The following is a 22,721-nucleotide window of genomic DNA, read 5'->3' on the forward strand; positions in this document are numbered from 1 at the left end:
TATCTCCAAATGATTTTGGATATGCTCTGGGAATCACTGTAAGGGAGTCTGTGGATTTACTTTGTGAACTAAAAATACGTGTACGAAGTGAGCTATTATTACTGTAGTCTCCCAAAGTGCCGTTGCTTGTGTAGTGATGAAAATATCGTCCAGCTGGTCCTAAAGATGCCTAAAGAACCCACACTAAAAAAAAATGCTTTTTCCCAGGAGACTAACTGGGACAGGCCTCTCACAGAGAGACAGGTCAGGGTCTGCCTCTGGGTTAAGCCCCAGACTTCTTTTTAAGAAGAGGAATTTTATCTTACAAGACTTTTGCTTTTAGTGGGAAAAGTGAATAGCATGGTAGGATTCTCTATAGAGACTAAGGAACCTCTCTGGCTTGAGTAAGTGATGAGAGGGAGGAATGCAGTTTGCTGCAGGAAAGCAGGGATAAGAGAAGGGAGGCTCTAGCGCAAATTTGAGAACTTGTGTGGGGCTGGTGGAGCTGGAAATGGCCAGAAGGGGCAACACAGTAGTGTTTGTATGTGGGCTGGGACAGCCCAGGACTTCTGTCATGATAAATAGTGCTGAAATAATCCCACGGAGCCTGGTCAGCTTCTTGAGCTGACCACATGTTTTAAACTTCTTTTTTTCATTTTGCATAGAAGTACTTCATTGATAGATAAGTTACAAAGATAAGTCAGATATGAAAACTAAATTCATCCATATCCTAATTTAGCCACAATCCTTATTCACATTTTAGCGACAAAAACCACCTCAGGCTGCTTTTCCCCTATACGTATTTTTTTTTTCAAACAAAAACAACATAATATTGTGCATACGGTTTTCCACCTGCTTTTTTTTTAACAAAAAAAAAATCTCCATATCACTGAATAGACGATGTTACTTTAACAGCTATACAGTACCATTGTGCAAATGTGGCATAATTTAGCAAATCGGAGAGGGGGTGGATTTAGATTCCTACACACACACACACAATAGGACAGTGATAGCCATTGTTGCTAAATCCTTCCATACAAAATGCTAATTGCAGACGCCAGATAGCGGGTATATAGGTGTATATTGTACCATTCTTCCAACTTTTTAGCATGATTGCAATTTTTCATAGATTTGGAGGAAGAAGTTTTTTTTGACATATCCTCTCACAGATCCCAGTCTGATTATCTCAGAATGAGCTCTCAGAATGAGCTCCCAGAGGTAGCATTGCCGGGCCCCGGGCTGCCTGTTTTTCGTCTGAAGGCGGGCGGCGGATGAGTTTCCCGGATGAGCGCCGGCTGCGTGAGCTCCCCGCGGGCAGGCGCAGCGCCCCCTCGGTGCGGCGGCGGGAGCTGCAGGCCGCCAGCTCCGCGGCCGCCCCGGGCTGTGCCCTTCTCGAGAAGCCCGGCCGGGCGGCGGGGAGAGCGTCTGGTCCGCGCTTTCGCACGGTCTCCCTGAAAAAGACCAGCGGAGCACCAGGCTGCCAGGCGCACAGCATCAAAGCTGCGGGCGCCCCGAGAAGAAAAGGGCCAGTGTGCATTCCGTGAAACTCCAAAGCCTTTCTCCAGGCACAGCGACTCGGGGGGAGGGGAGAGGGGGCTGGAACTGCGCTTTCACAGTGTGGGCAGTCAGGCCCCGGGTGCCCCGCCGGGACAATAGGGCCTCAGTGCTGGATACTAAGCGGCCCGGGGGCCTAGTGGGAGCATAAAGGGAAGCTGTGTCTCCGCAGCACTCAAGTTCACCTTTGTCTTCGGAGTCCAAGTCAAAGAAGGCTAAAGAAGGAGCCTGCAGGCTCTCCTCCCTCGTCATGGGTCTGGTCGATAGGAAGGGCCAAGTTCTTTCCCTAAGATGCTGGGAATTCAGATGAAAATAGAAATGGGCTTGCCTGCTAGCTGGGACAGCGGTCAGTGTTTCTATCGAGAGCTGAGTCCTCTGGCCAGGACCTACGAGGAGGGGGACGCCAGTACAAATTACTGGAGCCAGCCGTCCGGAAGGCGCCTATGCACACGTGTTGTACAGCAATGCGAACTTGCCCTGGTTGGGGAGAAGTAGCGGGTGGGAGGTGGGCAAGTTTCTTCCCAGCAACTATCCGCTGTCCAGACTCCGCTACTGCCTCTTCCCCAGAGAGAGAGGCCGCCCTGTATTCTGGCTGATAGCAGCAGCCCACTGATCAGTGGTGGAAGGTGACTTAGGCTACGGTCCTTACACTTGGCCTTGGCCGTTTTCTCCTGGAGTTGACACAAGATCGGCTGGCTGGGGTCAGGTCTCTATTGCCACTTAAGGGAAAACAAAACCTGCCTCTTGGCTGAATTGCCTAAATAATGCCAATGGCTTGCACAAGACAGAGGAGTAGCTGTGATTGAAGAGCAATTCACAACCCCTGCCCTGCAACACACGCACATCCACACAACCCAGTTGTACATCAATTTCCTAATCCTTCTCTTTGTTATAGAGGGTCAAGATAGTTAACAACAACAACAAACAACCAAACCAAACAAATAAACTAACACACAAACTTTTTTTTTTCAACTTTCATTTTAGTTTCCAGAGTACATGTGCAGGTTTGTTATATAGGTAAATTGCTTGTCATGGGGTTTGCTGTACTGATTATTTCATCACCCTGGTAATAAGCATAGTACCCAATAGGTAGTTTTTTAAAATTTTCTACCCCTTCCCCAGCTTCCCACCCTCCACCCTCAGGCAGGCCCTGGTGTCTTTCGTTTTTTGTTTTCTTTTGTTTTGTTTTGTTTTTTGAGACGGAGTCTCGCTCTGTCGCCCAGGCTGGAGTGCAGTGGCGCTATCTCGGCTCACTGCAATCTCCGCCTCCCGGGTTCACACCATTCTCCTGCCTCAGCCTCCAGAGTAGCTGGGACTACAGGTGCCCGCCACCACGTCCGGCGAATTTTTTTGTATTTTTAGTAGAGACGGGGTTTCACCATGTTAGCCAGGATGGTCTCGATCTCCTGACCTTGTGATCTGCCCACCTCGGCGTCCCAAAGTGCTAGGATTACAGGTGTGAGCCAGCGCGCCTGGCCTGTTTCCTTCTTTATGTCCATGTGTACTCAATGTTTAGCTCCCACTTATAAGTGAGAACATGCAGTATTTGTTATTTCTGTTCCTGCGTTGGTTCTTTTAGGATTATGGCCTTCAGCTTCGTCCATGTTGCTGCAAAGGACCTGATCTCGTTCTTTTTTATGGCTGTGTAGTATTTCATGGTGTATATATACCACATTTTCTTTATCCAGTCCACCATTGATGGGCATTTAGGTTGATTCCATGACTTTGCTATTGAACACACAAACTTTGAACTCTTGATCTGAGTTTTATTCTGACTTTACCACTTAACTATGACTTTGGACAACTAACTTAACCTCATTCAATTGTGTTAGTTTGTGAAATGAGCGTATGAAATCTGCCTTATAGAGTTGCTGTGACAATCAAAAGAGAAAGCATACTGAACATTCCTAGCATGGCAGTAAGCTTTCAAACAAAGGTACCTATTTATTTGTTTTTCAGATAAAGGTATCTTTTATTTGTTTTAAAAAATTTGATTATTCCTAATATTGTTCCAAATGGATTTGAGGCTACTTACACAAATACAGAGAGTATTATGACATAATAAATGAATGCTTTCAGGTTTTGTTCTGTATACTTCTGAGTTCTTTTCATTATTTACAACAAGAATGTATTATTCATCCATTAACTTATGAAATAAATGTAAGAAGCAACTGATGAGAAAAAAACAAGAAGGAAATTAAGGTGAAAGCAGTGGTGACAGTATATAAAGTGTTTCACAGAAGGGCAAGTAAACTTTCTAGAAGTTTAGGCTGTCAATTTAATTCTGAGCTCCCAAGCAAACATGTCAAACAGGGGAACAGGATCAGTTTCATAATTCATGCTGTTCACTGATGAAGCCAAACCTGTTTCTCAGGGTCACAAACTATTTCTTTGGAAATCTCTCTTGAAAGTTTTTGTGAAAATAAACACTGCAAGAGAGATTAATTTAAGCAGTTAATTGAGGAGAACCCCGGAAAGAAAGTCTTGGGTAAAATACCTGTGCTCAATGCCTTTAGGTGAAGGTGGAGGGTGGAGATTTAGGACATAGTAGCTATATTAGTCTGCTCAGACTTCCATGACAAAGTGACACAGGCTGGGTGGCTTTAATCACAGAAATTCATTTTCTCACTGTTCTGGAGGCTGGAGTCCAAGATCAAGGTGCCAGCGCTGGTTCCTGGTGAGGCCTCTCTTCCTGGCTTGCAGATGGCTGCCTTCTGGCTGTGTCCTCACATGACCTTTCTTCTGAGCATGCTTAGAGAGACAGAATTCTGGTGTCTCCTTCTCTTATAAGGACACCAGTCCTGTCATATTAGGGCTCCATCCTTATGACCTCATTTAATCTTAATTATCTCCTTGAAGGGCCTATTTCCACATACAGTTACATTGGAGGTGGGAGCTTAAACATATGAATGGAGGCAGGGGACACAATTCAGTTCATAACAGGAGCCAAAGTGGGGAGGGAGGAGTGTCACTAGAACATAGGGAAGGAGAGCAGTCCAGACCTGCCATGAGGACCTTATTTCCTCAAGACACAGCCTAATTCTACCTGGTAAAGAATGTGGAGCTAAGAGGCTCTTTGTCACAGGGTGAAACTTGGGCAGAGTCTGACAAGGGACCAACACGTGGCATCACTGCATGTCAACGTGATCCTCACAACTCTATATTATTATTCCTGTTTTACAGATGAGGAAGCTGATGCTCACGGCAAGTTGAATAACTCATTCAAGATGAGATTGGACCCCAAGAATGTCTTACCTGCAGGTAGGAGTCTATGCTCTTACTCTCTTTGTGAACGACTTCCCAACCATTCTGCTGTAATAAATATAAAATATAAAAATATTTAGTATAACATAAATATAAAAATAAATAAATTTGTTTGTTTAGATCTCCTTCTCCAACCTTAAGTTGTAAACATTTTAAGGGCCAACACCTCTTTTCTACAGTACCCAGGACAGTATCTGGCACATAGTAGGCATACAGTAAGTAGCCACCATTTATTGGACATGCTATGTGCTAAACATGTCACAGACACTCTCTCACTTATGTATTAGGAATCATTATGTCCATTTGTCAGATGAGAAAACTAAAGCCCAGAGAGGTTTTGTCACATGTACATGATCAATGGTAAGTCTGTCCTAGATCTGCCTGACTGCAGAGTGCCTGTGCACTTAACTGTAAGATACATCACCCACCTTCCACCCGAATGAGCATTATTGATCCTTTCGGAATGCAGCTCCACATGGGCTGAAGTGGAAAATACATATGTTTAAGAGGATAAAAACTGTCTTTCATTTGTGTGTATGCACATGCACAAATACACACATATAGATGTATTTCCATACACATATTTATTGTTGGGATGTGCATAGATGGGCTCTGGAAGGCTGCATCTTTAGGGAGCTGCCTTTGGGGAATGAAGCAGAGAAGCAGGAAAGGGACTTGCTTTTCATTGTACATCTTTTGGTATCTTTGGAATTATGAACCGTGTGTAGATATTGTCTATTCAAGAACAATAAAAAATTTTCAAAAGACTGCTATATGTTTGGTGGAAAAGATACTGGATCCAAGAGACTCGGGTTCTGATCTTGCCTCTGCCACTGGATACATTTGAAGAATAATCAGATTTACTTTTAGTTTCTTTGTCCATAAAATGGGTATAAGAATCACTTCTCTTACCTCCCTCACAGGGCCACATGAGATCATTTACACAAAAGCATTTTTCAAGGTGTGAACAGCCTTGCACATGGAATACATTATTATACCATAGTGGTATCATTAAGGTCAATTCCTTGATCCACCCACTCTGGCAGCCTGAGGACCTCGTAAAGAGCAGCATGGCTTTGAGCAAGATAATGGGTGTTTCCAGGTTAGAAAAGAGGTTTGGAGGCTTATCAGACATCTGTGGACAGAGGGCCATGGAGCACTAGTGCTACATCTTTCGACAAAGTGTTTGCATTTCCTCTTCCATCACCATCACACACCTACAAAGAGCAGTCTCTCTCCTCTTGAGAGTTAAGAACATTCTGGTCAGATGGCCAGAGGCGGGGCAGCTCCTTTCCAACGAGTGGAGATAAACATGGTGAGGATGGGAGACATGTGCTGGTGTTTGGTGGTGCTGCCAATTGCTGATTTCTGTTTGGGAGAAGGAAGATTCCAGGTGCAGAGAAACTGCAGCATCTGCAGTATCGTGGGGTGGCAAAGTTTGGCAATCTCTGCCTCAAGAGTTCTATGACCTCAACTCAGCAAGCACAGCTATTTTAGCCAGAAAACAAAGCTTCTCTTAGAGAATGTGTTTCGCAAAAGTAGAATTGGGCGTTGGAAGGAGCCCGAGGGGAATTCTAGTTTCTGAGTCTCAGGATGCAGGGACAAGAGCACAGCCTGGGGATTGGTGGATCTGGAATCCCAGCCCTAATATGCCTCCACAAAGCTAAGTGGCCTTGGCCAGATCCCTTTGCTTCCCTGGGCCTCAGTTTCCCCATCTGTAAATGAGGGGCTTAGACTGAATCATCTTTATGATTCTCTCCATATTAAAGATCCCCTAACCTGAGACCTCTGTGTTGGGGAAACATGCTGCCTGACCTGTGTCTCTATTTGACAGACTTGCAGAGTGTGCTGTGTTTTCTTATCCCTGTCGTTGCATCTGGAGGCCATAGCCAGGAGAGTGTCTGTTCTGAGACATCAACACCCCAGCAGCGGAAAGTGCTGCTGACCTGCCTTTGCACCGGGAAACCTTGATCCTTGATTCTCACACTGCCCCACTGGGGGGGAATTTGGGTAAGAGAAAGACTCTGTGTGTGTGTGTGTGTGTGTGTGTGTTTGTATGTGTGAGTAGAAGGGGCCAGGTAATTGGAAATGTGTACTTATTTTCCTGAATTATACACTTTTCTCCTAGAAACAAGGGGAATTCAACAACAATTTCAGTGTATGAAGCTGAAATGCATTTGTAGCCGCATAGTTTCCTATAACTGTGGGTTTTTCCTATCATTTCAGCTCCAACATGAGTTATGGTTAAGGGTTTCTAGGGCTTAGCTTGGGAATATAATGAGCACTTTAATATGGCTACTCTGGGATAATGTTCCATGTTTCAAGCAATTTAGGAACTCTCAGTACACAGCCATGTGTGAGATGGGGCAGCCTGTGTGTCTGTCAACTCTGCCAGGGCACTAACTCAACCGTGGCCCAGAATCAGCATCAACCAACACTGATTTGATTAAAATATAATAGAGGGTCCTCAGTTTGTGGCTTAGTAAGTCTCCCTATGTCTTTCAACAGTAATCTTAAGAAGGGAGCTTCTTCTTTGTAGACGGGAGCTTTGTGTTCCATTCTCTCCAGAATTACAGGAGCTGCTCAGGCATTTCCAAGCCCCTTTCCAAGCCCCTGTCCAGTGATTCTGCTGAGGGACTTGGTTCCAGGGCAGCCATTCCCTGGGAGGTTGCTGGAGTATCCTGCAGAGGCTTTCTTGTGTCTGCTTCAGAGATGCTACTCAGCAGGGCAGGCAGCTGGATTCCATGTCACAGTGTCTTAGAAAACTCAGTCCCCGCCACCTTTGCTTGATTCAATTGTGTGATACGGCCAGACCACCGAATTCCTCTGGCCTCCTGTTCGCACTTGAGTTGTGCTTTTCTTGGAGTGTTCACTGAGCAGCCCTTGCCAGAGGTGCCTCCCTGCCCTTTTGCTCCTCACACGCCTGCCCACATGATGGGAGGAAACAAGTGGGAGACATGGGAGGATGTACTGGCACATGATCAGAAGCTCCAGGTCAAACTCTCTTCATTCTCTTCCCCAGGCGGTTGAAAAAACCACTTTTTTAAAATAAGGCCTATTGTATCAGGAAGACCTGGATGTCCCTGGCTAAGCCAACTCTGGAACATTAGAGAAGGTATAAACATGTGACAGAAACAGAAGTCAAGAGCATTTGATAACTCACCATATGAACACATGCCCACCTTCTTGGGGCCATGAACCTATACGGGACTAATGCAGTCTCCCAGGATTGAGTTAGTGCAGGGCCTCTCAACCTCTCCATTGTTGACATTTCAGGCCAAATAGTTCTTTTTTGTGGGGTGGGGTCGCTCTCTTGTGTACCATAAGGTGCTTAGCGTATCTCTGGTCTTCACCTGCTAGATGACAAGTAGCCCCTTCTTCAGTTGTGACAATCAAAACTGTTTCCAGACGTTACCGAATGTCCCCTGGGGGTGAAATTGCCCCTGGTTGAGAATCTGCGAGTTACAGCAGTCCAGGTATTCCTTATGTGCCTCATCCTCCTGGACCTTCAGAGTTTAAGCAACATAGATTTTGTCGCACATTACATGAAAAACTAGTTCCCCAGGATGTTCATAGTTCCTGCACAGAAAAAGTGCTCTGTGACTAAATGTGGAGAACTGTGTGTGCCATGGTCCAACATGTTGAGGAAATGCAGCCTGATATATAATAAATCCTTCCTTCATGGAGAGTCAAAATACATTAGGATATTGGAGGCTGTAAAATGTCTGACAGTAAGGAAACCTGTTCAACACTGCCTGACCCAGATTTTGCTTTTTCTTGGCCAAAAATGACTTTAGAGATTCCTCTTTTAAAAGCCAGACACCCCAAACCATTTGAGCCAAGCTCTCTCAATTCCAAGTCCAAAATTCCCAAAGAAAAATCCCATTGGCCCGGCGCAGATCAACTGTTTCATGATTTCCAGACTAATCAATGGTTTCGGGGTCATTTAACTGCCTGCTCCTGTTGCAATTAAGAGATTATATCGCTGGTGGGTGTGTGAGGCATAAAGTGTTGTTCCCCAAAGAATGGATGTACTAACCAGACAAAACAACAGATGCCTAGTTAATAATACTTTAGTACTGATTTCCTTTCAAAGTTCTTTTTTCTTTCTTTATGCTTTTTTTCTAAATGCCTGAGCAGCTTCATCATCTTGATTCGTGTTCAGATTTCTTGGAAGCTGGTGGCAACTAACCTAAATTGCTGCAAAAGTTACAAGTACATGGAAACATTTTTTAAATTCTGGAATTAAAAGAGACAGTTTGTTTTGTCAATATTTCCACAGACTGGGCTACTGTAGGTGCCACTGCAGCTGGCCAGGGTGAAGTTGGCGGTGGATACAGGTCCAGAGCTTTCACTATGTTGTATTCCAGATAGTTGCCCCTGTGCTACCATTTATAGGTTTGCTACCATGAATTGGCAGGTGAAAAATAGTGTTTGAAGAGGTGAAGCAGCCCTGAGCAGACCAGGGGCACCACGATCAGCTTACTCAATTTCTATTCCGAGCAAGGAATGCCATTACTTTAAATACTGTGTTCTGGTTGCTAAGGAAACCAAATAAGTGGGTTGCTAACACAATCTTAGAACTTTCTAGGAAGATTAAAGCACTTTGCTCTAGCTAAAGAGCAGATGGGAGAGTCATAGATGGAACCCATATTTCTCACTACTTGGGGGAGGGTTAGGCCAGGGAAAAGATGAAGGAAGAGTTTTTCATTCGTGGGAAGAAAATAAAATGTGTAGCTCTTGGCTATTTAACAAATAGTTGTTATTTGCTAAATCAATCAAGATAGGGGTTTAAATCTGGCTTCCAGTTCCATTTCCACTACTAATACTTTTTCTGTTTGTCAATTTATTGAAGTCAGTGCCAAATCTGGGAAGTCAGTTATGGGATAGAAAATAGTTGCGTTTTAGTTGGCCCATTCCTTTTGGTTATTCTTATAAAATATTTTAAGTACATAAAAAGCTCTATACAATTAAGGAAAAGTAGTGTTGATTAAAGCACAGCATGGGCTAAAAAAATGCAAAGTGGTCAGTCTTGCTTTGTTACTTTCATAGCCGCTCTACTTTCTGCATACCTGCATACTGCACACCTGCGACACTCTGCTTTCTCTGGCCTCCAGTTCAAATTTTAGTGGGGGATGGTGGGGGGGGGAGGGGTGAAGCGGGAAGAACTAAGGTGATCAGCCTAATTGCCATGACCCATTCTGGGGACAGGACCCATCCAGGCCACTTTGAGGGTGCTGGCAGTCTTTGGCTATGGTAGCCTTAGAAAGTGCCCAGCTCACATCCAACTTATGACCATCCTTGACCAAAAAATGGCTTCACTGTTTCTCTAAGGAGCCAAGTTCTGATTCATCCAGTACATCCCCTGATAGAAGAGGAAATCAGGAACCAGGGACTTGCCCAATATTAGAGAACAGAGAAACAAGAATTCAGGCCTTCCCAAACCCCGGTACTGTCCAAGCATCCAGGCTTGCTTCTGGTGGTGCCCCTCCTATGCATCTGCATGCCTTCTACCACTGGGCAGAGCTTAGTACGTTTTTTAGTATGTAAAACCACAACAAACGTATCATCTCTGGAGATAAAAGAACTGCGGGCGGAAATCACGTGAGTGTAAAATATTGGACATCATCTCAATTTTAGAGGTTGGCCAGAGAATAAATATTTCAGGCTTTGCAGGCCATATGGTCTCTCACCTCCGCATTGTAGCACTGAAGCAACCATGGACAATATGTAAATAATGTGTGGCTGTGTTCTAACAAAACTTTGTTTACAAAAAGAGGCTGCTGGGCAACGTTGGTCCACAGGCTATAAGGCAATAGTTTGCTGATCACCTTATCTAAAAGATTACATCATTTAATTGGTACACTTTATTAGGAAAAGAGAAAATTAAGGAAATAGTTTTATCTTTCTTGGTCATCATGGTGTTTGAGTATTTGTAAAATAGGAATACAGTAATTTCTTACCTTTCTAATTACAGATGTTACAGGATTTGTTAGAAGCTCACCATTTTCCTTACAATATTGGCTTTAAGAAGGGGGAAGCAAGGAAAAGGAACAATGAGAGGGATGATGACCTCTAATATTTCTGTGATTGAGAAGCCAATATTTTAAAAGTTTTCTCTCATTTCTCTTTATCCAGAGCTAACAAACATTAACTGCTTTAATTTCAATTCAATACTCCATTCTCAAGCTGAGGGTTTACAAGGCAATGAAATTCTCTAACTCAGTTAAACAGAGAGAAGACTGAGAAGTAAAGGGTGAAAACAATTACCTGGAGAAATCTGCACAATGAAGTAGGAACAGCCTTACTCACATCACTCATCCGCTGGTAGATGAGGATGCAACTGACACTGCCTCCCATCAGAGGCCTACCATGGGAATGCTGTAGCTATTATCTGTTCCCTCTGGGTAATTCAAAGCCATGGCTAGATGAAGCACTCATTCCTTCCACAGAAACCTATTACGCCAGCCTCCAAAACCATAGCACACCAGATCACAATTCCATTCTTTGGTTGGTTCCTCAGCAATTACGTAAAGAACATCATGCTCAGCCAGAAGCTCCAAATTTCATGCAGCTCATTATCTTATTTGCTCCAATCCTCTGCTTCCAACTGAAACCTTAGATACAGGTACAGCCAGTTTATAGTTGCACAATTATCCAACCCATTTCTGCAAGAGTAAGGGTCACCTTGCTTGCCACATGATTGCTAAATAATTACTCAAAGTGTCAAAATGGAAGGACTGGGAAGAGAGAAATACAGAGATTGAGACTGGGTCCAGAACTGAAACATCTCCCATTTCACAAACCATACTCTGGCTCTGCAATCCACAAGGCTGCCATTGATGCCTAATATATAAGCCAAGTGTAATATTCCATGACAGTAACATCAGAAGAACCCAAATCAAGCCAAAAGTACTGACTGACTTGCTAATCTAGAAATTTCACGACCTATTCAACATGTCTAAATATTCTCTCTAAAATGAAATGATACCCATAGGCATGGTTCCCAGTTCTGAGCTTAGACTCAACTAAGCACCTTTAATGGCAAGGCCCATAGTTCAGGTTACTTCTCTTTCACCGTTTCCTGCTTTAAAAAAGTATTATTACATGTAGCTTTTGACTGTTTTCAGGTGCGATGCACACCCTCTTCTGGTCAGTTAGGAGAAAAACTGATCACTATTGGAAAAAATTAGGGAGTGGTACATGTACTGGTTAAAAAGGAAGTATCTGATACAACTGATGAGGCATTCTCCTTCACTTTGTGATCACCAAAAAGTTCATTTCTTTGTTATGAAAATTAGTATCCTATTTTCTGACAGATGAATGCACTTTTTCAGATTCCCTACATTTCACTGTGACATAGTGAGAAGTCCTGGGGCTACTTAGGGAAAGGGCGATGAGGTGAGGCCCAGTAACTTTAGTCCCCAAGGCCCTCTTCAGTCCTCCTGTTCCACATTCCCAAAGACACCTGAAAGTGAAGCATGTTTGCCTTGCACACCCTGTGCACCTTATGCCAAGACATAACAAAGTACAGTGATTGGGGCATGGGCTTTGGTATGGGGCTGGGTTAATATCTCCATGACTCTTCCATCATCTGAAAAGTGAGAAATAGTAACCAAAATCTACTTCACAGGACTGTTTTAAGGATTAAGTGAGTTAATACTGGGAAAAGACTTAGAACAGCGCCCAGCACAGAGGAACTAATATAAAAAGGTGAAGGAATCTATAGAAGCCTTCTCCTAATAACCAGGATGGTCTCTGGCTAAACGCCTGGGCCCATGCCGCAGATCACACCAACCATCCCAGATGGAGATTTTTATTCTTAACTCCTTCGTGACGATTTTACAGCCTTTTCTGGCAACTCCATATGACCACCAATCAATACTCAAGCTGGACTCTTTTTTCTGTCTTCTACTTGTGGGGAGTCATGAACTCTTGAAGTATCTCTTCTGAAAGGACAGATTTCATTTCAATAATCATTTTATTAGTACAGAAGAATCCCCACTAGTATTTACATAGTGCAAAAAAGCTGTTATTACCCCCCAAATGTGATATAACAATTATCCTTCATACAGCAAAAGATGAAAATCCCTTCATGTTATAACTCACACTAATTTTGCTAGTTTTTTATTAGAGCATTACAATTAAGACATTAAATTATAAACTTATGTGGTATATTTAGAAATTAAATTATAAAATAATACAAATACTTTCAAGGTGTGATGTGCCAACAAAATTTAAATTTTTCTCATTAGGATTCAGATTTCAGATTAGGCAAACAGTTTGGTTGATTCTGTGATGTATGTAAAGGTTGGAAGGGATGAGGGAGGAGGAAGATGTCTGTAAATAAATTATTTCACAGAATTTTTTTAAATCAAAAAAAGATAAAAATTTTTAAATGAGTTGATGTTCTAACCTGTTGGCCCAACATACAGAAAATACATGACAAGGGTGTTTTTTTTTTTAAGCAAACAGCAGCTTTACAAACAGTAATACTTCTTTATACATATATTAAAGTAACAATGTGTTAAGATTGAACAGTTTCATGTTAAAGAGTTGAAAATGAGTGTAGCATTCACTACTCATTTGCACATTTCAATTCCCACCCCTCCCTCCTCCCCCAGCTTATTTAGAAATCAGACAAGTACATATTTGGATATTAATTTCTCAGTATTTAAACTATGTGAATTCCTTTTGACTAATTCTTTTCCAAATACTGGAATCATATAAAATACCATCTCTGCAAAAACAACCTCCAGTCAAAGCCAGTAAAAACTTCTCAATGTATAACACACATTACTTTTCCACATTTAGTCAAAAGAAATATATTACATCATTTACAAACATATTTAAACCAAAAATTAAGCTAATATGAACATCTGTCTTTTGAGAAGTAATCTTCACAGCAAACAAACCTACTGAAGCAGAAATCTAACTTTGGAAGTGTAATTCATATTTTAGTTAATATGCTTACATACTGAAATAGAAATCTATTATTAATTATTGCCAGTAAAACCACCTCTACACATTAAGAGAAAAAATCACTATGTTTTTTATTTCTTGTGATGATGAACCAACCCTTACTCTTCCCACTGGATCTCTTTATAGGTCTTCAAAGAGCCAACTATGCCCACTTCAAAAAATATATAAAAACTTTCCTAATTTTCACAACTCCTCCAAAGCCTGTAATTCAATATTCCAAAATTTAAAGGAAACAAGTTATAAAGACATTATTAATATTTATTTAAGCATGCTCTCAAAATGGTAACATTTCCTTTAATAATTCTTGGGTTGTCCTCTAGAGGTGACCTATCTCATAAAAAGGCTATGGTCCCTTGGATTTGCTGGCAGAAGAGGTACTGCATATGTGAGAGCATTTACCGAACATATAAATAAACACTTCTGAAGTCTATAGCAAAACTAAAAGTTACCAGTGTTCTGAAGATTTCCTCAACTTCTCTTTTGATACAAATGTCAAAAATCTAAAATGACAATTCATGTTCAGAAGAGATATAAAATATAAGAAACCTGTGAAAAGCCATCATCTCAAGGTCAAGAGTTATCTGAATCACTGACATCGAGCAAAGGAAATTTACACCATAAAAAGTATGAACAGTTTTTAAATTCACTTTTAAGACTGTCAGTAGTTCAAAACCTCTATCATTTCTTTAAACCAACGAACACTTCCAAATGTGTAGAGACAGTAAGATCTGCCATGTATAAATCCATGAGTACTATTTCAGAGGCTTCATTCCTTACCTGCTGTGTTCCTTTAAATATTGGATATTTAGTGCCTAGGAAGTCTATACTGGAGAACAGTTTAGACAGGACAGTATAAGAATGTCCCCTTTTAGCACAATAATAAAGTTGATTGACTAACATTTTCTACACAGCTCCTAAACTTTCACAATTCACAAATACTAAATCATCAACCAAGAATCCAATCTCTCCAGTAATTAAATGCCAGCATTATAAAACATCAAAACTAGCACAGTAGTCCCAATGAGTTCAGTAAAGAATCTGCCCAATTCTTCTCTCCTGCCTCTGTGAGGCAAAGCCCTGCCCCAGATAATCAGGGCAGGGAAAATACCCCTTCCTTCTCAGTTTTGTGCCTGCTTATGGAAGCTTGTAAGTGGAAAACGCACACACATACGGATGTGTGCATGTGTGGGGGTGGGGGTGGGGGGGGACAGTTGGGGGTGGTGGGGAGTTGGATGGAAGACAAAAAAATTACATAGTTTGTCATTCTTCCACCATTACATAAACTTGTAAAGTCACTGAAGTCCAGGTGGTGACTGACTAGCAAATAAAACATTTAGCTCATTTATTGTCTCCTAAGCAGGTATACAAACTCCTAGAGAAGGGCAGAGATAAATAATAGTGAATAGAGAATTAATACCTACATATCTGTATACTCTAAATCATCTAATAGTTTCAGCACAATTAGAACAACTTTCTCTTATCTTCTAAAACTTCCTCCTCTAAGCCTTGATTATCAGGATACATGTCACAAGTTGTGCAAAGTTCCTTTCCTTGACCTCCTGACAGTAACTATAGTCATTGCTATGTGGAAGGTGCTCAAGGCTAGGTGCAAAATAGGTATTTTTTAAAAGGTGAAACAGTTTTGCACTCAGGACAAGTTTGGATACTCAATCAAATCCATATCTCAAATCAAGAGTCCTGAACCAGAAGCATGCAAGAGAACACACCAGTATAAGACTTTGTTTCTGAAGAGTTTACATGTAAGTGCAGCAGTCATACAATCGGTTACAGTTATTCACCTGTCAACATGTGCCTAGCTTTTTGTAAATAAGTCTATGTACAAGAGCATTCCTGAGGTAAGTAAGAAGCAAATATGAGACAGAACCTGGAGGTCCTATCATGGGTGACTGTTCACTATTATAGACAGCATCTATCACTTTCCACAAATGAGGCTAGCTAGCTATAATCTAAGATGGTGGCTCCACTGCTAGCCGAAGTTTTGAAGGCTCTGTTTTAGCCCATCCCAACACTAATTAATTACAATAATCAGTGACTTCTGACTAAACATTTGTGGACCACATAAAAGTTGCATTGATTTTTTAACATACAACACTGGTGGACTTAGTTACCCTCAGCCTTTCATTTAATTTTCTGACTCCACCCCCAGTTCTTTTTTAAAGAAGCCCAAACAATTTTTTGGTCAAATTAGAGTAGAGGAGGTGGAGTCCTGAAGCAAACACTGATAACTGCTTCTATCCTTAGAACCTTGTTCTTTAACTTTCAAAATGACTTTTAAGTAAGCATTTGAAATTTATTTTCTTTAAGATCTGGTCTTCTTTTTATCACTGTTTTTGATTACAAAATAAGCTGAAACAGATCTGAATTTTCCACACAGTTCTTAGAAAGACACTTAGATACTAATTAAAAGCTAAGCTACAGATCATAACAAGTAAAAGCTACAAAAATATTTGTTGGGAATTAAATACGTATATTAAATACTGGACAGTGCAAAATGTTGAGATGAAGCATAAAAGGTAATGGCTGCAACCCTTCCACAGCTGGAGATAGAGAGCCGACATTTCCTGAGTTACGTAGTTTGCGTTGTGTAATTAGAATCAGAGTGCTCTTTGTTGAGTGAGCTGCAGTTGCTGGACTTCTGCTGCCCAGGACTGGCCTGCTGGTCAGCAGTCCATGTCTCACTGTCCATCCCTGGCTCCAGCACCTCAGGCGCCTCTGCTTCCTCTTCTCCACTTTGCTCTACATTGTCTTCCTCAGAACCATTAAGGGTTTTTCCAAGCTGAAGGGTTTCCATAGTTCTCTGGGTCTCTGAGACCCAAGACTCAATTCTACTATTGAGCTGCACTTCTACAGATATGGGTTCATGAGTATAATCTTCCTCCTCCTCCTCATCTTCATCTTCTTCTTCTTCAAGCATGCCAGGTACAAGAGTGCTGGTGGTGCTGGTGATGGAGGAATTCAAAAGATCTCGGCAACTGCCATCCAAAGAGCCAGTCTCTGTACTCTGCTGTGAGGCCCATTCCAGGTCATCTGGCTTCACTTCCTCTTTATCACTTGCTGTGGATTTCCCAGCACTTGTAGCTGAGGTAGTACTGCCTGTAGCCACTAATGACAGCTGCTTACCAATTGGGGGTGTGTCAAATGGAAGTTTACTGGGTTTTTCAGAAGTGCTGTGCTTACAGGATACCTCTTTCTCATTTTCTGATGCTTCCAGTCCATCTGAAGTTTCCACCATGTTTCTCCAATTTGTTTCTACAAGTATCAAGCAGATTTTTTTAAAAACCAGAACACTGTTTCAAAATCATGCAACTCTTTAAAAACCCCCAAAAAAGAACGAACAACAAAATATATAAATTTGTTGGCTTAGAAACTGACTGGAAAAACTACAAATTTAGTCTATTTAGTACTAGTTTGAGACAGAGAGAGAGTGTGTGTATGTGTGTGTGTGTGTGTCTGTGTGTGTGTATGTGTTTCAGATGGGGTCTTGCTCTTTTAGGCTGGAATGCAGCAACATGATCTTGGCTCACTGCAGCCTTGACCTCCTGGGCTCAATCTATCCTCCTATCTTGGGCTCCCAAAATGCTGGGATTACAGGTGTGAGCCACTGTGCCCAACCTAATTTAAATGTTATAAAGGGAAAATAATTCCCAAAAATGTACATTCAAGATAAAGAAACAGGGAGGTAAAAATAAGTATATTAACGCTTCAGAATGCAAGAGATCTTATACCAATAGGAGCTCACTGGCATTCACAAATAAAATCCATATATTCATGAAAATCAATAAACTGCCTAACTTTTTGGTAGCCCACAACCCAAGAGATAGAAGAGCCAAGATGTCCAGCAATAATAGTTCTGATTCATGTGTTTGTACCATGCTCACTCAGCAAGTTATTTAAATTATCTTTTGGCCTGTAATGGGACATGTGTTTCCAATTATAAGCAAAGAATCCATCCATGCATTTCTAACATCTGTGAAAGGTTGTTTTATAATATATATATATATATAGCTTGGCTTACAAAGTGATTTTGGAGGACAAAAAAAGTATTATATACTACAGTGATGACAAACTAAATTATTTCTCATGATAGGAAATAAGTTGAAGGCAAAAAAAGTACCAAGAATCAGTAAAGATCTCTCACCCCTGTATTTTTTCAAATTGTTTTAAAAAATAAAAATTCTATCATATTGACATTACAGCTACTATTTGCAGTTTATAGGTATAATATTCTTATCAAGTTGTAGCAAACCTATTCACATTAGTATGTTCAATATGGTCACCATCTATGGCCTATATATTGATATAGAACATGTTTTGGGCACTTCAAGTCAGGATACATTGTTTGGGAAAAAATTTCTTTCCTGAAGCCACTTTAGTGTAGAATGAGTCCTTTCCACTGTCATTTCTACCTTATGAAAAAAAAAAAATCACCTCCTCCTATATTCTCATTCTCAGCTAATGACATTATCATTTACACAATCTCAAAGCAGAAGACACCTTATAGTAACACTTGATCCTACTTTTCTCTCTTATTAATATTATATCCCTTTAGTCCACTGAATTCATCACTATACCATGACACCTGTAGCTCAAAAACTACTAAATCTGTTTACTACTCCCTTAGCTCAGGCCTTCTTTTTCTTGCTGTTCATTTGTAACATCTTCGTAACCGGTTTTGTGAACTGATTATATCATTGTCTAACTGACTTTTTATCACCCTAGGATAGAATCCAAAATCCTTGGCGTGGCACAGCAAAGCCCTTCATGATCTGGCCCTTATCTATCATTCTGGTCCTACTGCATTCTGACCCTGCGCCATAGGCCACACACTCCATGCTCAGTGTCATCTAAATTCTCACTGTTCCCTAAAGTTGGAACATCAGCTGTACTCTTTCTGCAGATGTGTTTTCCTCCTTTCCCCTTCAGACTCCTATTCATCTTGATGACCACTCTTAAATGTTAGTTCCTTCATGAAGTTTTTCCTAACTCCTGACAGGCAATCGCTAACCTGAACTCCCACAGTACTTTTTACATATACAGTCAAAAGCCTTGTTTTGTGTTTGCTGTTTCACCTTCCTCATCTCTCGTCACTTCCACTCCAGCTCATCTCTGTGTCCCTATGACTGGTATATAGTAAGTGCTGGGAAAAACAAACAAACCAAAAAAACAGTCTAGTAAGTGAAAATTTTCCCACATATATTTAATTATGAAAAAAAATTTTAAAGGCACAAAATGTTTAAAAATTTTAGATGCACATTAACATTTCAACAGTTTTTTTTTCTAAGGAGAAATCCAAGACCCCGAGATTAACTGATTACACCTAAAACCTTTAGGCAGAGTATAGAAAAACCAAGGCTTCAATCTTTGAACACTTTGAATCTGGTGCTTTCTGAAAACATCACCTCAATCTCTGAGACTTTCGTTTTATACTACTTGTGTTTATATGTGCCCATATGAATATTATTTGTTACTCTGTCATCTGTCCAAACCCACAGCTTTATAGGTTTCTCTTATGGCTTGCCTTTGAGATGCGGCATTTCACTATATAGAGAGGATCGTGCTCATTTACAATGTTAGCACTTTCCCTTTATCTTCTTAATTTTCAACTAGTATCACTCCTGCAAAAGAAACATGTCTGCCTCTAAACCAGTATCACCCATCCCTGGCCAACAGTTTCCTAATGGCCCACAACAGCTTGTTAATTGCCTCTGCTCTGGAGCTTTACTGAAAGCATTCCAAACATCTAACTACAATCACAGACAGGGAGGCCAGGAAGGGGAATATGGGAAGAAAATGAGGGCTCAGTTTTTTTTTACACGTTAAATTTTAGGTGGCAACAAGCTATCTGATAACCTCCCAGAGAAAAGAAAAAAAGAACGAACAAAGAGCCAAATGAAAGAAGGTGGCTATACTATTTAAAATTTTAAAAAAAGAAGAAAGGAAGTTATATAGGGAAAACAAATCATAAACTAAACCAAGAAAGAGAACTCAAGAGCTCAAAGTATTATAGAAATAAGGCAAAGAAACTACTGAGATGTAGACTTCAATAAATAAATGTTAAACATTAAATACTATTTTTTAGTCTGTATCTCTTCTTGATTACAATCAGACTACTTAAGGCAAACAGCATGCTAGGTTTTATAAGCCTAGAGTGAATATTATTCACGTCTGTAGTTTACTTAGTAAATACAACATTTAAAGTTTTTTTAAATTTATTTTTTTCTTTTTAAGACTATAGTCAAGTGCAGTAGTGAAAAGGGGGGAAAGAGCAGAACAAGGAGATTGATCTATAACTGACTGTGAACAAATTAGATAACACACTACCTTCAGACCAGCCCTTAGGAAATATAAAATTTTAGTAACTGAGCATAAAGTATTGGAATAAAACTTCCTAATGTTTAGTTAGTGATAGGTCACAAGTATGGTGTGTTTTGCTTTTTAAAGCCCCTGAGGCTTTTTATAAAGATTTGGAACTGTGATTAAATTCTGGGGTCTCATAAGAAGTCTCAGTCCCAAATATTCTCCTGATTTTTAATGAACATGTTTAATGCAATGTTTTAAACCAAATTTCGAGCAACATTTGAATAATCAAGAATAAAGATTAAAAATAAAAGGTAGAATAGAAAGTCATTTAAATCATCTCATGGTTTAAGTCATTTAAAATAGTATTCAACAACTTACCATATTCCTTTTCATTTACTTCAGAGATCGGTTCAGAAATAACACTGCAGAAAGAAATGGCACTTGCTGCAGAGGGATTCCGAGAATGTCCCATGTGGTGTGGTACCTTCTTCACATTCTTTAAGGCTTCCTCAGCCTGCTCCTGTTCCATTGCTGCAACCATATCTTTATATGCTTTCCTGGCCTCCTCAGTGAGTTCTACTAATTTATTAAACAGGCTCTGAAAAGAAAGAGTATTTTGATTAATCCATTTTTTTGTTACACTTTTTATTCCTATTATGGATAATAAATATCTCTACTGTTTGTTTCAGGGTCAGACACACTTTCAATGAGGACAAAATCCAAATGGTATGCAAACCACAGAACCTTATGAAATTACTCTGTAACTTACATTTACTGCTTATTTAATTCTCACAAGTCAAGTCTGAGGAAATTTCTTGATTCCAACACTAGCCACTAAATGTGATATATTAAAAGTTCTTACAATATTCAACAAGTGTACTCTTCCTTTAGTGTCTGCCACTACAGAGGGTACAAAGATGACTGAACATCAACTCTACTCTCAAGGAACCTTCTATGTGGCTGGAAAAAGATGGTAAGAGACACCTATAATGCAAGGCATAACACCTTACATGCCTAGAGAGGTGTAAAGTGTTATGGCTTTAGTTGAGGCATCAACTCTAAACTGCTGGGCATCACTGAGGAAGTCATGAAGGGAAGATGACATCAGCACTGGCCTTGAAAAAGGTACAATTTTGAGGGGTGAAATCAGGGCCTTCAAAGCCAAATATGCAAAATCATTAATAAAGCTACAGACATAAGAAAAGTATAAGGCTTGTTAGGGGAGCAGTAAAGATTTTATCTGGGTTAGAATATAAAGGAATGAGTGTATTCTGAGTGATGTTCAGGAATGTAGAAGAAGATGGCAGTCTCTATAGGAATTAAATTTTTCTGTAATGTTTACTTTTTGGAATAACTAGACGAAGACCAAAAGTAAGTTGGTGATAATATGGAGAGCTAGGACCTTGAAGATGATGAAAAGATAACACAAGATAGAAAAGCATGACTACTGGGCCAAATGCAAATTAGAATATAGAGCTTGGAAGTAGAATATGGAGCTAAAAAACCAGATGTTCTTTCATTGCTGAAACAAATATAGGAACAAAATAAATAGTTTCCGTGAAGTGGTAGGTACAATGAGCATATTCACATCTAATGAGATGGCAAAATTGAGCTGGGCACAGTGGCTCATGCCTGTAATCCCAGCACTTTGGGAGGCCAAGGCAAGAGAGGTCAGGAGTTCGAGACCAGCGTGACCAACATGGAGAAACACCATCTCTACTAAAAATACAAAATTAGCTGGGCGTGGTGGTGCATGCCTGTAATCCCAGCTACTCGGGAGGCTGAGGCAGGAGAATCACTTGAAACCGGGAGTGGGAGGTTGTGGTGAGCCGAGATCATGCCATTGCACTCCAGCCTGGGCAACAAGAGTGAACCTCTGCCTCAAAAAAAAAATAATAAGATGGCAAAATACATATAGCATTAAAGTTGCACTTCAATAACCATGATACCGAATGATGTCCAAAGATTTAAGTTTCTACAGCCACCAGAAGGCCAATCTATATGACTTTTAGTTATGCCATAATTCTATAGCATTCCATTCCTGTTAAATGTCCAATTTAGTATCACAATGCAACATACTCACAACATTAAGTAAAGAATTTCAAAGAATTAAACATAACCTGGACATTTTTGAGAATCTGTTTAATTTTATAGTAAGTACAAACCTTGAGATGAAAGCATGGCAAAAAGTGCTACATTGCTGTAGAATAATAAGTCTCTGAAGATTCATCTCAAGAGGGAAAAATATAAGTAGCATCCTTTATCCAGCTGCATTTTAAATTGTTTAAAATAGCAGGTATAATATAGGATGCTGCTAATTGTATTGATTTTTGAAGAGTGGTGGGTGTTACCTATTAGTAGTGTAAAAAATATAATCAGGATTTATTATTTTTAAAAAGGAAGGACAAATTCTGTTAAAAACAAAAAACAATAGCCCCTATGTGGTTACATTTAACAGGCTTGACAAATATTTTCAGTGTTTAACAAACCATGCACTGAAGTGAAAACAATAAAAAGAAAATATGCAAATGGATATGTGAGTTTAACATTGGTTTTACAATATAAAAGAAAGAAAGAAATTGTTAGGAATAAAAGAATATAAGGAAAGAGAAGAAAAACTG

At 40.3% G+C, this 22,721-nt stretch overlaps 2 protein-coding genes across 5 annotated transcripts in view; both read right to left on the bottom strand.

Annotated features, from left to right (window-relative positions):
• SHC4 (SHC adaptor protein 4) overlaps positions 1–10,516 on the bottom strand; it is a 159,848-nt gene extending 149,332 nt beyond the window's left edge. Inside the window, exons 1-2 of one of the 2 annotated variants that reach the window (XM_055098722.2) lie at positions 10,491–10,516; positions 4,789–4,845 (exon numbers count right to left, since the gene is read on the bottom strand). Coding sequence is in view for 1 of the 2 variants with exons in the window: in XM_055098721.2 (XP_054954696.1) it covers positions 4,789–4,845; positions 7,961–8,068 (165 nt within the window). In the remaining variant the exon portion in view is untranslated. Of the gene's footprint in view, positions 1–4,788; positions 4,846–7,960; positions 9,593–10,490 lie in introns of those variants that run through there. The other variant, XM_055098721.2, reaches the window with a different exon arrangement.
• A 2,243-nt stretch (positions 10,517–12,759) lies between these two features.
• The window catches only part of SECISBP2L (SECIS binding protein 2 like), a 96,641-nt gene continuing 86,679 nt past the window's right edge, over positions 12,760–22,721 (bottom strand). For all 3 annotated transcript variants that reach the window (XM_034938731.3, XM_003831490.7, XM_003831491.6), the window contains 2 exons: positions 20,479–20,698; positions 12,760–17,049 (listed from right to left, as the gene is read on the bottom strand). In XM_034938731.3, the coding sequence (XP_034794622.2) occupies positions 16,367–17,049; positions 20,479–20,698 (903 nt within the window). In that variant the 3' untranslated portion in view covers positions 12,760–16,366. The remainder of the gene's footprint in view (positions 17,050–20,478; positions 20,699–22,721) is intronic.

Source organism: Pan paniscus, chromosome 16, assembly GCF_029289425.2.
Source record: "Pan paniscus chromosome 16, NHGRI_mPanPan1-v2.0_pri, whole genome shotgun sequence".
Lineage (NCBI taxonomy): Eukaryota > Metazoa > Chordata > Mammalia > Primates > Hominidae > Pan > Pan paniscus.